At 40.8% G+C, this 16,275-nt stretch overlaps 1 protein-coding gene across 3 annotated transcripts in view; it reads right to left on the bottom strand.

The window, feature by feature from the left end:
- Window positions 1-4,829: 4,829 nt before the first annotated feature.
- Window positions 4,830-16,275, bottom strand: part of LOC148013875 (alpha/beta-Hydrolases superfamily protein) — a 34,251-nt gene continuing 22,805 nt past the window's right edge. Inside the window, exons 2-14 of one of the 3 annotated variants that reach the window (XM_087666417.1) lie at window positions 15,154-15,499; window positions 11,059-11,302; window positions 9,711-9,802; window positions 8,631-8,749; window positions 8,429-8,564; window positions 8,295-8,346; window positions 7,644-7,808; window positions 7,382-7,482; window positions 7,110-7,292; window positions 6,879-7,036; window positions 5,770-5,824; window positions 5,621-5,678; window positions 4,830-5,461 (exon numbers count right to left, since the gene is read on the bottom strand). In XM_087666417.1, the coding sequence (XP_087522543.1) occupies window positions 5,043-5,461; window positions 5,621-5,678; window positions 5,770-5,824; window positions 6,879-7,036; window positions 7,110-7,292; window positions 7,382-7,482; window positions 7,644-7,808; window positions 8,295-8,346; window positions 8,429-8,564; window positions 8,631-8,749; window positions 9,711-9,802; window positions 11,059-11,275 (1,755 nt within the window). In that variant the 5' untranslated portion in view covers window positions 11,276-11,302; window positions 15,154-15,499 and the 3' untranslated portion in view covers window positions 4,830-5,042. The remainder of the gene's footprint in view (window positions 5,462-5,620; window positions 5,679-5,769; window positions 5,825-6,878; window positions 7,037-7,109; window positions 7,293-7,381; window positions 7,483-7,643; window positions 7,809-8,294; window positions 8,347-8,428; window positions 8,565-8,630; window positions 8,750-9,710; window positions 9,803-11,058; window positions 11,303-15,153; window positions 15,500-16,275) is intronic. The other 2 variants (XM_087666416.1, XM_087666418.1) reach the window with 2 other exon arrangements.

The following is a 16,275-nucleotide window of genomic DNA, read 5'->3' as shown; positions in this document are numbered from 1 at the left end:
TTCAAGAAGTGGAAAGCAGATTACCCGTTTCATCAGAATCAACAACAAAGTCTTCTTGTACAGAAGGATGTTGGATTTCTTATATATCTTCAATATATTGATAGTTGTTCTTCAGATACAATACAAGAGAAGAATATGGAGGATATTGCATGGAAAGACAAAGAAGTTGAAGAGAAGGGTGAAATGTTTCACGAGGATATTGAACCAGTTAGTGCAGGGATCTAATGTTGCTTTTTTTTAAAGTGAGAGCATTACAAAAGTGGAAGAAAAGAAGATAGAGTTGAGTGTAGAGATTGAAACAGGTCCTCTTGAATGTGTACCAACATTTCCCAGTTATCTCATCAACAAAAAGAGATATGTATTGCTAAATGATCTTCCACACCTTTTTTATTTTAGAGAAGATTATTGCTTGGTAATCCTTGCTGCATGGGGTCAAAATGATAAGAATTTTATATGTTATGAAGAGTAATTACTAGCAACTCTTGATGTTGAGGGAGAGAATTTTCAAGACAATTCTGTAGCCTTACATTCTTGTATTAATCAGATCATGGAATATGAAAAGGAGGAGATACCTATAGAGGAAGAGTACTTACAAATTCAACAGAGACTTGGTATTGATAATATGGGGTATGAAGAGAAATTGAAGTCTCCATTAGAGGAGAAACCAAAAAGTTCAATAAATCTATATGATAATAGTCTTTTTGAATAAGATGAAAACCCTAAGGTATGAAAGATAATTCTAATATATTCATTGTGATTTATATTAGAGTATATTATGCATTATAGACAAATATTTTTAGATATTTATCTACTAACATCTTATACTATTGTAGTTTATTGTGCAAATAGAAATTGAAGATGCAGACAACTTTCTTGGAAGAGCCAAGGGCTCTAGGCCATTGAAGCTTGGCAAAAGTTAAGGCCTTGGTCATTATATTGGAAGCTTAAATAATCAAACAGTTGCAATTTATCATAGCAGGTTGTCAAGCTCTCCAAACTTACCCATTTTTTCCATCTCTTTGTCCAGTTTATAACCATTCATAATATATTTGCTTTGCATAAGAGTTTAAATATTCCTCTTTTCTTCTTTGGGTAATAGTGGATATAGTCCTTGCCAAAGATGATGTATTATATGATGCAATTATGTCTTTGAGCTTGAATTTGTGCCGAATTTGTCTGTAGAACCATTAAAAGACCTCTAATAAACGGTTTGCTTTGTATCTTCCACCTCCATGTCTTGTATGTCTAAAGTATTTTGTTCTTGCTTGATAATGTGATTTTTTCATACCTTGGGTTGACCAAATAGATAGAGATCCATATTTCTTGATAAAATATGGAGCATGGTTGTATAAAATATGTCACATAGTTAACAAATAAAGAATGTCAATTAGAAAACCCTATATGAGTCAAACAATAAACAGACATACACATGCAAACTTCTTACCATATAGTGAGTGAAGTGTTGATTACCCCAAGCTTCTGTCATTGCCTTTTTAAAAAGGTTCAATTGGTTTTTGAAGTCTTTGAGATCATCATCATTCCACTCTCTTTTATCACAATAAAAGAATACTTTGTCTAGTGCCAGATGAGAACCGAAAGGGTTCAAGAGCTAAAGAATGGAGTAAAGCCAATTAAAGAAAAACCAAGGAGCCAAGAAAAAAAGAAACATATGAAAGAAGAAGAAGAACTATGGTTAGATGAAGATGAAGATGAAGATGAAGACCATGGAGAGGATGAGCTCAACCCGGATCTTGAAACACCTCGTTCCTAACAAGGAGACAACTACTACTACCCCAACTACTATCCTAAAGACTACTACCAAGAAGGCTACCCTAAAGACCAACACCTCTACAACGAATACCCTCCTAAAGAAGATGCATATTGCTACCCTGAAGATTTTCCTTTCAACTACCATCCAAAAGGAGAATACACTGACTACCCCTATCCTAGAGAATGCCAACTCAAAAAAGTTTTTAAAAATGAAAAAATGATGGAATATTATGTAAAGGGTGAAGGATAGAGAATGGATGTGTGTTCAAAGGTAGAAAATATCATGATAGAGTTAGGATACAAGAAAGAAGATGAAGCTAGGTGGACATGTCATAAGGATGAAACATTGCACCCACAGGTTGCAACCTAGTTAAAAGAAGAACCAATGCTAGAAGAAGAGAAGGGGGAGGATAATCTCAATCTTGATCTTGGAACAACTCCACCCATTGAGATGGAGAGTGAGGCCAAGTTGGCGCCCTCTTGTGAAGCACAGGATGCCTTTGATGAAGAGGAATATGTAAAAGTAGATGAGGAGATAGAATTAGAAGATGATAATGGAAGGGTGAAAGCACTTGGGATAGGGCATCCACTACATGGAGCCACCAGTTCTACCTTACATGATAATATAGGTGAAGGAAAAGAGAGAAGTGAAGAGTTAGAAGATAAGAAAAAAGAAATGCATGAGCTCAACCCAAATCTTGGAACACTTCTACCCCAACAACCCAAAGAAGAAGCAAAAGGCGAGGAGAATCTCAACCTAGATCTTGAAACACCTCGAACCCAACAACCAACCGAACCCGCAAAGTTCAATGTGATGATAGGCTAAAATAGCAGTTAAAGAAGATAATCATGCAAATATAGGAGGAGATTGAAGAAGATGATAAGAAAGAAGAAGAAAGACTTATTAGATGGAGCCATAGAGAAGATCAAGGAAAAGATGAAACAACAAAATAAAAGAAAAGAGATAGAAGAGCAAGTAGAGTTAGCTAGGAAGAAGCTAGAAGGGAAAAAAAAAAAGCTACATTAGATTATGAGGAATCAAGTAGAAGAAAGCAAGAATAACAAAGTTAGGAAAAAGATTGAGTAGAAAGAGGCAAAGGAAGCAAGTTAGAAGAACACGTATGGAGAGCTAGAAAGCCAAAGAAAAAAAAGAAGCAAAAGATAGACCTAAGTGAAGTAGACCGAAAGGACAAAGAAAAGATGGAGAGAGAGGAGAATGAGAATGAAAAGTACAAGAACGTGAAACCAAATGCTAAGAAACAAAGGCAAGCTACTAGAGCCAAGATGAGAGATGAAAATGAAGATGCCTCCAAAATCCCCCAAGCTAAACTCGTGGCTAAGGACGACGCACACCAAGCTTTTGATGCAAGGCCACACCCCAACCCAACCAACTCAAATCAAAAAAGCAACCAAGCACACTTCAGCAATGGAGTCATTGGCTACACCTTTGAGCCCGAAGAGGCAAACCCTTATAAGCTTAAATAGAATGAGTTAGGAAACAAAGCCTCAAAGAAGGGAGCACATGAGAGAGTGCTCACAAAATAGTCCAATCAAAGTAACTTAGTGCCATGGTCCCCTTCCTAGTTGAGCATTAGAGAACTCTCCAACTCACTCTTTAAGGTGAATGTCTTTGGACTATGGAACCCGTTGGGACCATACTCAATGCTGATAAAGATTGAGATATCAGCATTCAGACTGCAAGCAGTGCAAGAAGTTGTCTGGATCCTATGGATTTGTGACACACCAAGCACCACATATATGAGCATCACCCCAAGAACTTCAAAGATACCTCTACTTCCGCAAACCAATACCCAGTTTAACTATAACAACTTAGTCCATTCCCCTCCAAGAATTGGACAAGAAAAACGACCCAAGTTCTTGACTTATCGATGAGAGCAAAGCAACTTGGCAACCAAACCAAGAGGCCCAAGTCCCCAAGGCCCCGGGTAACGACATGAAGAAAGAGAGGGATGGCGCAAGGAGCAACATAATAGACTACCTCCCTTAAGGCATGGCACAACATGGCTACAACCACGTAATCACACCTTGACTCCAACAACGTGACAACTTGGGATCATACCTACAAAGCTTGGCATGCAAAGCCATAAGCACCAAGTCGCATCAAGTTAGGACTATGAAACCTCCACTCCTCAAATGTAATTGAGTCAAGGGTAGGTTAGAATGCAAAAGAATAAAAAGAACCAAGTCTAAATGGATAGAGACTCTGGCCAACTTAATAAAATAAGCTATGTTAAGATCCCTAAGTCGTAGTGCGACAAACACTATCCCAACTTAATAGCATAAGCTATGTTAGGACCCCGAAATAAGTCAAGAAACCACCCTTAGATTGTTGAGAACAACAATCCATTAAATGAGGGTGAATATAAGGGTATGGGCTTTGTAGCTGTACTATGGCGTTGGAGGCAAAAACACCTATAGTGGAAGTAGTAGCAACTCCAAGCCCTGCTCGATTTCCACTTTACATGTGATTCTCTATACTCAATGTCGTGAACCCTCACATGTGCAACGTCACAAGGGTGTAGTCTTGAGATGTGCCTCAATGTTGTATCTTTTGATATCATCAATACAAAGGATTCCTTATTGATATATCTTGTATACCTTTTCGTTGTGCCATTTTTGTGCCTCATGGCAAGTTATGACTTAAAAGTCTTGTGAAGGTCCGTAACGGGGGGGAGTCAATCAGACACAAGTGCATGCGTATGAGTGATATAAATGCCTCTTAACGCCAAAATGACCTATGGAAAGAACCACTGAGATAGAATATTTTTTAGAGAAAAATTGACAGCCCAGTAATCCACCAAAAGGAAGGATCCAAAGCTAAGTGAAGAAGAAGAGTTCAAAGGTGTTGCTCTGTTGTGCCAAAAAGTGAGAAAAATAAATGTCATGTTGCACCGACTCTATTTCAATTCGTGGTATGTTCAAGCATGCAGGAGTGTCAGCAATCCCCCGTCACAGCCTGCTTAAGAAGTAAGGAACTGCAAACCTATAAAGCATACATATAAGGTCGCGAGCTCACCTCGCTGTATGGAAGTCAACCAAAGCGAAAGGCCAGCAAACATTTTATGTATAATCAGAAGTTCCAGCAGGCAGTAATAATTTACAGAATAGGCAGGCATAATGACACGCGCCAGCAGGCAGTAGTATTCACAAGGTCGCCCAGAATGAATAGCATCACAGGCTTAATATTTATTTACACAGATACCAGATCCTTTGATGTGGGTATCCAGAGGTAGAAGTTAATACTCCAGCACCTATAAAGACCTGAAGCTGAATTTGTCATTATCCTCTCGTATGGATGTAGTTTGAGAGCCAAAGGCCTCAATTCTGAACGCACCCTCTACAACATCGCGCTGTGTAGGGCAGACAAAAATAGATGCACGGGCTTCAGCACAAAAGGTCTTCTGTTTCCCATCATTGTCTCTAACAGTTGCCACGAGGTCAAGTGTTGTCTCTCCTACCCATGTATCTGAATTTTTATCAGAACATACATTCCAGCAGGCTTCCCATTCTTCCGTTTTGGGAAGAATAACATAGTCAATGAATGGGTTGTAAAAAGGATCAGGTTCTCCTGCATTCAGCCATTGTTTTAACACGCGGAAGAGACGGCCTTCGCAAAGTAAACCACGATGATCTCCAGGTATTCCCAACCTTGCAACAGCATCCAGATTGTCTGCCTGTTGAAAAGTATGAAATGTGAAGGTTAGCGAACTGTTATTCTTCCTACACCTCATAGAAGTCAACATTCAGCAGCAGATCACTTATTGGACAAAAAACATGGATTCCATAATCTTCAATAATCAGACCACTAGGAGATTAAGTAGACAAGAACATGCCATTGCAGAAGCTTGTGGAACTGTTCCATCACCATCTACACAGCAAAATTCTGCCTGCATAAATAAAACAGTAGAAAGCCCGTTACAGAATGAGAATATGATAGAACAAAAAACTAGACAAATTTTAATGAGAAATTTCTCTCACCTCTGTGTGAAGGATGTCCTGAAGACTCTTGAGAGGTGATTTTTCACTTCCATAACTGCAGCAGCACGACACACATAATGAGGAATGACACATGCTTATTAACTCCTACCTACGGCTTAACATGACTTACTGTCTTGGTTCCTTATTCTGAGAAATTTGTTTCCAAAACTCCTCACTTTCATAACCCAAACCGTTAAATGCTGAGGAGAGAATTTTGTTTCCAAAACTTCTCACTTTCGTAACCCAAACCATTAAATACTGAGGAGAGAAAGGAGAAGTGGTCTAGATGTTGCACATCTTTTCAGATCCAAGACGACTCTTGGATAGGTGTTTCTCTGTACCTCCATGGGCCTGGGTGTTGCACATGTTTTCAGGTGCAAGACAATTCTTGACAAGGTGTCTCCCCATGGAAAACCAGAACTGCAAAAAGTTTCTTCAAATATTGAACCTATTAGATTTCTAATTAACGACTGAAGTACCCAGTTAACCTTTTCAAATATCCAGGTGGTTGGTCCCATCAATTTCCCTAGGTTGTGGAGTATTCGTACAACGACATGAGTCAGAAAGCTAGCAGCAACTGGGGTTGTTGAATCACGGCTTTCCTAATCCAAACCATCAAATGCTGAGGACAGAAAAAAGGAGAGGCCTGGGTGTTGCAAATGTTTTCAGGTCCAAGACAATTTTCTTGACTAGTCTCTCTTTCCCCCATGGAAAACCAGCACTGAAAATTTTCTTCAAATATTGAACCTACCAAAATTCGAATTAACTACTAAAGCACCCACTTAACAGCTTTCCAAAAGCCCAAGTGGTTGGCCTAATCAATTTGCACAACAGCAATCACTCCACTAATGTGAGCTTGTCTTTCAGAGCCATGGAAAAAGCACATTTGTCCAGAGGCACTTCTGGTTGCTGCTAGCACATCTTGACCTCCTAACAAGTCTCAACTTAAGTAGTTTGACCTCAACTATTTGTTGTTTTCAGATAATCTTTACAGTGTCCTGACTTGATTGTAACTCCTTTTCCTACAACAAACAACTTTTGTCTGCACAGAAAACTACCCCTTTCAGATACATTAAACTCATCATTATTTGAGGAAAAGATTTCCATACCACACATCTAATGGTGTATCATTGCTGGTACCAAAGATGTTGTAAAACTTGACCCCTGGTGGAAGCTTGGCAATCTGCAGAAGTTTTCGTGTTTGCTGTGCCCATCTAAAAATAGATTCATTGAATGGAAGTGGAATTTTCTCTCCCCCATATGTAATCTGCAACATACAGGCCTTGTTACAATTTACTTCTTGCCAGAAAATGTGTCTTGCAGGATTTGCCTACACTTACTGAGTTGTCAACCAGTGCTTCAGACAGCACAGGAACCAAGTTTTTCGGAGCAAATGAATGCAGTTTTACACTACTTTGATCAAGCTCATCGATTGATTCTTGCCAAACGTTCAGTAAAGGTGTCCTGGGCCAATCAAACTCAGGGTTTGCCATCAACTCGTAAACAGATGGACACTCAATCAGCTGCAATCAAAATTCAATATTGTTACCAATGAGCATGAACAAAACCAACTATAATAAGGAACCAGCTAATTAAGTTGACAAAAGTATACCAATTGATGCATGCTCCATTTAGCTACAAATAACTCTCTTTCCCAACCTTTTACAAATTCACAGCCTGTTAATAGGACATCCAAGATAAACCCTGGAGCACCTGCAATGCCACATTATCAAGAAAATGTAAGATGATCACTGGAACTGAATAAATGTTGTACTAGCCTCATCACTAAAATGCAAATCCATTAGGGTCATGCACACCAAATAACCAATCTGACATCGTTCTTAAAAAACATATTTCAAAGATAAGTAAAACACCTATGCCAATACTAAATTCATCTATCGTTACTTGAATTAATCCAGATTCAGCATTAAGGATTGTAGCTTGTGCAAGTATCGTAGTTTGTCTATTGCTCGAGAATGGCAGCATCTCCAGCAGAATCCTGGAGTACAGTCTGACACAAATGCATCGAAGGGCCTCACCTAAGACCCCACAGACATTAGTCAACTCTGGAGCTCATTCATATGAGCAAATTACTTAAAGAATGATATACTTAGTAAACACAAGTTACCCCAAGCCCTTGTCTGAGTTCAAGCATCATTTAGTTTGCATGCACACAAATAATGGCAAATGTGAATGTGGTGCTGCCTTACAACCTAATACAGGGTCTCTGCATTGCATTGTCATGAACAAGGTTTCTGGTTGGCTTCCAACACCATCCATCACTCAAATGCCATGAATCCATCATGCCACACTGAAGTTGCACAGCCCTATGGTATTTCTTGTTCACAGCAAGAGACTTGGGTATTTTCTTTTTTCTGTGGGCACCCGTTTGTTTAAAAACCCAATTCAAAACCACTTCACATAAAGAGGATAAAATACTTGAGAGAAAAAAGGGTTTGGGACTCGGAATTTGTTAAAGCAGTAAAAAGATGGTTATTAAACTCTTCAAACAGCATAAACTTCACCTTGAAATGGTGCTGCAATAGCAATCCAGGAGTTCACATACTTTTCAAATTCCTGCATGAAGAAAAGGATCAAAATGTGTACAAGGAGCAGCAGTGCAATTAATTATCAACTAGTAATGGGGAATTCAGCATACATCGTAATGAAGGGCCAAAAATGATTTTACAAGCACTCCACCCATAGAGTGACTGACAATATTTACTTTCTTGCCACCAGAGGCTGTGTAGGCACTTTCCAACCGTGCTTTGAACTTTTCCATCACTTCTGGTAACCTACAGTAGCTGAGAGTTAGCAATGTGATTCAGTAGATAAAATTTCATGAGAAATCAAAGCATTACCTGTTGCTCTGCCGAAAATCATAACCAAAACCAAAAAGGGTGGAGCCCTCTTCATAGCCCCACTCTAATAATTTTTCAATCAAGTCATGAAAGTAGTTCACAAGGCTGACAGGCACAACCTGTAAACAAAGAAGAGAACAAGACATCAGCATTACAGCTGCAATCTAGGCAACAGCTCAGAGAATTGCTATCAAAAAGCCCTGGTTTCACATTCATAATAGCAAATGTTAGGATTAAAGAACTTTATGAATGACTTCTTACTGAAGAGCCATTTTAGAACTTCAAATAAAGAACTGGATGTTTTAGTATGAGGAGGAAAATGAAAGGCTGCACCCAGCTCTTCATTCTTTGTTCCAATAAGTCAGTCACCTGGAGCATAGCTTACTCTGTGTCCTTTTTTTTGTAAAAACTACTGGCCACATGCACATCCTCTCAACTATTCACCTGTTGTCTACTAGTGCTCCTCCTAAGCACAAGCAATCAGTCAGAAAATGTAGCCAAATGAAGGTCTAGAACATGCAGACGAGGCCAGGACCTTCTGGCTAGTCTTCAGATCGTAATGATGCCTCTCCTATTGTACTTCTATTCTCTGGCCTCTATGATTATCATAGCCCCCAGTGCTTGCCATTGTGCAGCAGATTAGAATGCCATCAGAGCTTGAACTTCAGTATATAGCCTTTGTAAATGCATATGAAACTTGTAGTAAATTTTTAGAAATTTCCGTATTTTTAGAAATGAGTTTCCATGCAACTGTTTTTCCTGCCATTCCAACACAAAGGTGATACCGAGATAAAGGTAATGTTGGAGAATCCCAGCAGACACTGCTGATCACTACAAAATGCTCCTCCAGCTACAGCAGTCGCACATATTTCCAGGTTGTTCAAACTGGAGCGTATGTTTTGCGCACAAGGAATGATTAAGATGATACTTCTAGTTTTTTATGGAGGCAATGTGTCCCTAATGGGTGTCGGTATATGGCTGCTGAACAGTGCTGAACATTTGACTATGGTACTAATGACAAAATATACTAGCAATCAACACTATGAAAAACTTATGCAAGTCCACTGCATATTATCTTACCAAATCAGGATCTAGGATGTCGCAAGAGTACAATCCATTCCTGTCCTCTGGCACTTCAATTGTGGTCTTTGGATCTAGGGAAACTGTCTTGCCTACAAAATAGTTGAAAATCAAATATAATTTTTTTTCCAACATATGTTATATACTTGTGAAAATTTTCTATATTCCTGTAGCTTTCAGAATGCTTCAACAAAATCTAAACTGCATTTTTATATCTACTTTTGGCATCATGGCTTTTCAAGTTATACAATTAAAAAAGGAAGAAATTCTACCATGCTGGCAAAGAGAGCTACTCCATTATGCATGGGAAGCGGTCTGTCGAAAACTAATGCGAAATGGAAGTGCATACAACAGTATATACACCGCTACCTCCTCCCTCAGGCTGAGACACCAATTTGCGGATGTTTTACATGAGGAGAAGGGGCAAAAAATCAACTAGACATATGCAGCATCCAGCAAAGATGCGGATGAATTGCCCAGCTGTTCAATCAGCAGGAGGGTGAACTAAAAGCTCTGAACAAAGTGGATGGTAGTAGCTGACAGAATGGTGGGGCAGCCAGTCCTGTCTGAGCACATATTCTTTTTTTTCAATTCAGGGCGTGGTTTGGGTTTTTACCTTTGTTATTGCTTTTTCCCCTCTTTTTGGTTTTTAATTTCAATTGGGGTGGACAATTAAAATGCAAAATGGCAGGAAGGTTGTAACCACCATTACCATCTGTGGATGACAAGAACTTCAATACCTCAAACCAACTTTGATCCATGAATGTGTCCACCAACCCAATATTACCCTTTATCAGATAACTGATTCATCCTTGACTAAGTTCCGAGCCAGATGTATGTGTCTACCAACCCAATATTACCCTTGTATCAGATAACTGATTCATCCTTGACTAAGTTCCAAGCCAGTTTTTGTTCTTTTAGTCATCCTGTGAACAATTTCTACAATGACTAAAGCACTTTGTAGAGTTCAATCATATTGGCTCTTTTGAAGTGCTATGCATAGGATAATAATCTATCTAGACTGGTTCAAGACCCAAGCAAAGGTGCTAATGGACTTGTGAACAAATTTTCAAATTTTCACGTGATTTCCTGAGGCCTTGAAACTGCACATACAAGCTTTTGCACCCATCACACACTTTTACCATAAGCAACTTCTAAAACATCACAGGTCAGCATTTATCAAAATCAGAGTTTCAATTTACTGTCATTGTTTCACATAGACATCAATAATCAGTTACTCATCTCTTGAAGGTAATAATCAGCATTTATCAAAATCAGAGTTTCAATTTACTGTCATTGTTTCACATAGACATCAATAATCAGTTACTTATCCCTTGAAGGTGATTACCTGTATTAGGATCAAACAATGACCATAATTTTGATTTAAACTCACGATCAGCTGCAAATAACCTGACCCAAACTCGTTCTTTATGTCCATTCTCATCAACTGCTGATAGGATTGAACCACCAATGCCTGGCACCAATATAACAGGATCCAGATCGGGATTCACATAGGGCTCCTTCTTTGTCCATGGCCAAGGAAACCAGCTCCAATAGTTCAACATCTTGTAAGCAGACTGAACACTGTGCGCCTGTTAGTAGAACATCATGATCAATTCTCACCTGCTCTGTGTTTTAGGGGACAACGAAAATAAATTTCTAACATAAAATATTTGCTCTGTTACCTCATAGTCACCATGATTACCCTGAGACTACATGTTAACAGTCTCTAGTAATCTGCATATAAAATAAACATATACCCAAATGCACACATAGCTACCCAAGAATCTGGACAGTCAACTGACTACTGAAAGAGGGCAATTGTTGTGAGCGTCCACAACAGAAGAGGAAACATGAACACAAAGAGAAAAGGGAAGAGAGACTGCAAAGATAGAAGAGAATGGAAGAAGAAAATCTGCACTGAACTCCCAAAGAATGTGGAATACAAGGACTGATCAGTCCCTACATACAGCCCAAGGCATTAGTGAGGGCACCAGATAAGGCTAATGACAGAAGGCATCACTGGAAGACAGAGGAGAATCCCTGAATGTTGAAGTGTGCTGAAACCTGTAGAAGATAATGTGTGATTGTGTGGCAATTGCCCTGCTACATATAATAGAGGGCTGACAGGCCAAGCATTTAATGCTGGCCGACCTGCATTATTTAATGCAATAAATGCTGGTGAAAATAAAATATGTTTATTGCCTCATACTAGCCAATGTGGATGCAGTCCAAACCATTAAAAAAGAAATGCACAGACTGGAAAATAAACCTCAGTCAGTGTGTACATGCCTAAAACCGACTGGAAAAGAAATGCATGCTCTAGAAAGAGCTGCCCCATCCATCAAAACACGTAGCAAACTAAATGTTAGACCTCATAATGTCCCCATCTAACTCAGACTGAGGCTTGCAAGCAAGAGATGACGGTGCAAGACACATGACTGCTAACACCCCCTCAAAGATCCTGGGTGTGGATGAAGGCCAAAGAAGATGGAATGGATCCAAAGGGTGGCAAAAAAAGTGCCAAAGCTGATGAGGTCCGTCAATATAGTCAGTCAATGAGGAAGCTCCTCACAACCTTAGGAATCCCTCTCACACAAGGGGCCAAGGAAGCACAACCATATCGCCAATATTGGCCCCTTCTAAAAGGTATGGGAGGTATGAGGGAACCACCAAAGGAGATGGTGGGGGATGGGATGGAACCTATGGGATAGATGGTGCACAATAAGGGACACAAGCGGCTAACACCCCCTCTCAGATCCTGGATGTGGCAGCTGCTAACAACCTTCTCAAATCCTCGACATGACTAAAGGCCAGAGAAGACTGCTAACACCCCTATCTAGATCTTCGAAGTGATTGAAGGCCAAAAAAGATGGAATGGATCCAAGGGTGGCAGAAGGAGGGGCCAAAGCTAATGAAGTCCATTGATATAGTCTATCAATGAGGAAGCTCCTCGTAATCCTAGGAATCCCTCTCTAGAACACAAGGGACTAGAGAAGCACAACCGCATCGTCGATACCGTCCCCCTCTAAAAGGGATGGGAGGTACAAGGGAACCACCAAAGGAGATGGTAGGGGATGGGATGGTACCTAGGCGATACATGGTGCACAATAGGGAACGGTGCAGCTATGAAAGACTACCTCAAAGGACCCTATACAATGAAATGGAGCCTATATAGCCCTCTCTTCTGCCAACATGTCGCTAAAATGGGTCCTGTAAAAAGTGTAAAGAAAAATACCCTAACATAGAAACATAAACAGAAACCGTACGACAAAACACAAACTGATAAAAAGAACACAGTTAGGGTTAGGTTTAGAGTAACTCAAAGACAATGAACACAGTTAATAAATGAAATGATATGACTACTAATAATACGATGCTCATGCAGCAAACACAATATGCAATGAATGAATACTGAACCTCGAACTCCTGTATCTCTAGGATCAAGGCAGGGGTAATGAGCTGGAGAGTGTGTCGTACTCTGAACGGATCCCGAATCGCAGCAAGGCAGCTTCCCGATATCGAACACCAGCAAACACAGCAATGAGAAGCTGGATCTGATGCAGACAGCGATGAGGAGAGAGAAAGGCTAAAAACGGGGCCTACAGGAGAGAAAAACTAAAAATGTAGGTAAGACAGCCTACAGGAGAGACAAAGACTAAAAACGAAGCCTGCAGGAGAGAGAAAGACTGAAAACGCAAGTAGGACAGCTTGCAGGAGAGAGAAATACTAAAAACGAAGCCTGTAGGAGAGAGAAAGACTAAAAACGGAGCCTGCAGGAGAGAAAGACTGAAAACGCTGGCAGGACAGCCTGCAAAAGAGAGAAAGATTGAAAACGTAGGCAGGATAACCTGCAGGAGAGAGAAAGACTGTAGCGACTGCATACAGAAGAGAGAAAACTATCAAGGCGGCAGCTGGAGCCTGCAAACGCAGCAGTTTGCTGGTATGGCAAGCATTGCTGTACGACAGCAGTGCAGATGAACAGCAATCAGTCGCCAAGCAGAAACAATAGCAATCAGCGTATGGAGGGCTGGAAACAGGTGCCAGACTATAGGGAACAGTGATGGACAGCAAGGGTTGAGATGTCCTCCGTGACCGGGGTATGGGCAGCAAGCTGGTAACACCTGCAACTTGCAAAAACGAGATTGTGAAAGAGTGGAGGGTTGGCTGCCAATTTATAGAAAATTAGGGTTCTAGATCCTCTCCCATTTAACTTTCTCGATTTGCTCCCCATTTTAGGATTTTGGCTAAAATAAGCCTAAAATAAGCATGTTTTGGGATTGTTTAAGTGGCTAAGTGCATTTCTTAGCACAACACCCCCTCTCACGCCCAAAATAGAGCGAGAAAAGTAGACCAGCCTAAATTTTGATTTACCCCAAAAGACGTCCCACCCCAAAGTAGCCAGGGCATTGAACAAAAGGTGCACATCCGCTGCCCAGTGGCCTACCAAGACTACAAAGGCGATGGATATCTTACCAAGGGAGCCCAAGTGATCACCCCAGATAGGTCAGGGCATTGGACCAAGGGTGCTCGTCAGTTGCCCAAGGGCCTACCAAGGCCTACAAAGGCAGATGGAATCAACAATGGACTTGTTTGTTTTGTTTTCTTTTCTTTTTTTTTTGAAAAGTGTTTTAAAAATACATAAGTAAGATAGGGGCAGTGGCCGATTAAGTGACAGATAGGAAAAGATAAAGAGAGTTTTAAACCCAAGTTATTCACAAAACTAGCAAGCCAATCGCTCTCACTGATGAGGATAAGTACCTAAGGATAATAAAAGTGAGTGTATGTGCCAATCATGTGTTGAATATGTGAGAGACAAAAAAAACACTAGGCTAAGCAAGACAAGCAAGGTAAGCAAGCAAGCAAGGGTAGGGAAACTGCCTTTAGGAGAACTGCCTTTAGGAGAACTGCCATGTGTTATGCTTCAAATATGGTGGATCCTAGAGTCGACTACTCCAAAAGACCGAAAAGAGATAAATGTGCACAGATGCATGTTGATATAAACAGAATGCCAATGCATAGGGTAATGCAAAGGGAAATGCAAGATGTCATGCTCATGCAATATGCTATGCAACGGTGCCACTAAAACAATGCCCTCGCAGGGGAAGAGTTCACTTGTCCAAGTGCCCTTTTACAATCAGGTCATCCTGATAGTGCGGATGAAGTTGCAAATGCCCATAATACAATACAAAAGAATAAGTAAATGTAATGTCTAAAAAACTGTAAGCATCATCACTGTCACGATGAAGAGTAAGAGTCGCCCCCTCTCAAACTGGAAGGGAAAGCAAGAGGGAAGCACCCTCTCCCCGTCAAGCTGAAGTAAAGGAGGGTGTACCCAAGCCGATCCTGGATAGAAGGTACTGAAGAACCGGCCGGTTGACCGCTTTGGCCAAGATATCTGCAAAATTATATAATAAAGGCACAAACTCTAGGCGAATGGTACCTAGCTCAACCTGCTCTTTGGAAAAGTGGAAGTAGACTCCCACATACCGTGTCCGTGGTGTGATGATCGGATTGCCCGCAAGGGCAATGGCACTCTAGTTGTCACAATAGACAACTGTGGAAGAGTCACATGGAAAATGAAGTGTCGCCAGAAAACTCCTCAAATAGATGGTCTCGGTGGTGGTGCCATCGAAGAGAGCCCGGTACTCCGCCTCGGCCGTAGAAGCCGCCACCATCTCTTGCTTACGACTGGACCAAGAAATGGGAGCCGTGCCCAAGGTAAAGAGGTAGCCGCCATGGAAACATCGGGTGTTAGGATCTCCTGCCCAATTAGAATCAATGTACCCCTGCAAACATAAACCAGAACCATATGTCAAGCCATAAGAAAAAGTACACCCCAAATAACGCAACACACGAAGACATGCAATCCAATGTGACATCCTAGGTGCTGTGAAATACTGACTGAGTATGCTAACTGAGTAAGCTAAATCTGGCCTAGTATGAATTAACCAAAGAAGTTTTCCTACAACAGAATGATAGGCTTTCACTTCAAAGGAATGTCCCACAAAAATAAGAAGATTAGCTCGGGGATTAAGCTTACCTATCTTGTCATCAAGCGTGTGTATGTATACACGACACCCGAAGACTCTGAAATGGGAAATAACAGGCCGAGAGCCAAAAAAATGCCTCATACGGGGTCTTTTGAGGAAGAGCCGCACTCGGGCACCGGTTAAGGATGTACACCGAAGTGTTAACAACCTCGACCCAAAGGCGCTCAGGAAGCTCTGCTGCGAACAATGTAGAGCATGCCATTTCCATGACTGTGCAATTCCTACGCTCTACGACTCCATTCTGAGAGGGGGACTTGGTAGAGGTGAGCTAGCAAGAAATGCCATGCTTCTATAGAAACTCGGAAAACTCATGGGAGATAAACTCACCACTGCTATCACTCCTCATGCACCCAATACGACGACCAATCTGGTTATGAACTAGCAGCACCCAAGCAGAAAAATATGTGAAAGCATCTGACTTATGCTTGAGAAACTACACCCACATGTATCAAGAATGATCATCCACTATCAAAAAGAAGTACAACGCGCCGTTCAAAGCAGCAATGGATGTC

The sequence above is a fragment of the Lygodium microphyllum genome, chromosome 25, assembly GCF_053477565.2.
Source record: "Lygodium microphyllum isolate KBCC chromosome 25, Lygodium_microphyllum_v1.1.10, whole genome shotgun sequence".
NCBI classification, from domain to species: domain Eukaryota; kingdom Viridiplantae; phylum Streptophyta; class Polypodiopsida; order Schizaeales; family Lygodiaceae; genus Lygodium; species Lygodium microphyllum.
Note: the sequence above shows the minus strand (reverse complement) of the source record. Positions and strands in the feature narration are given on the sequence as shown.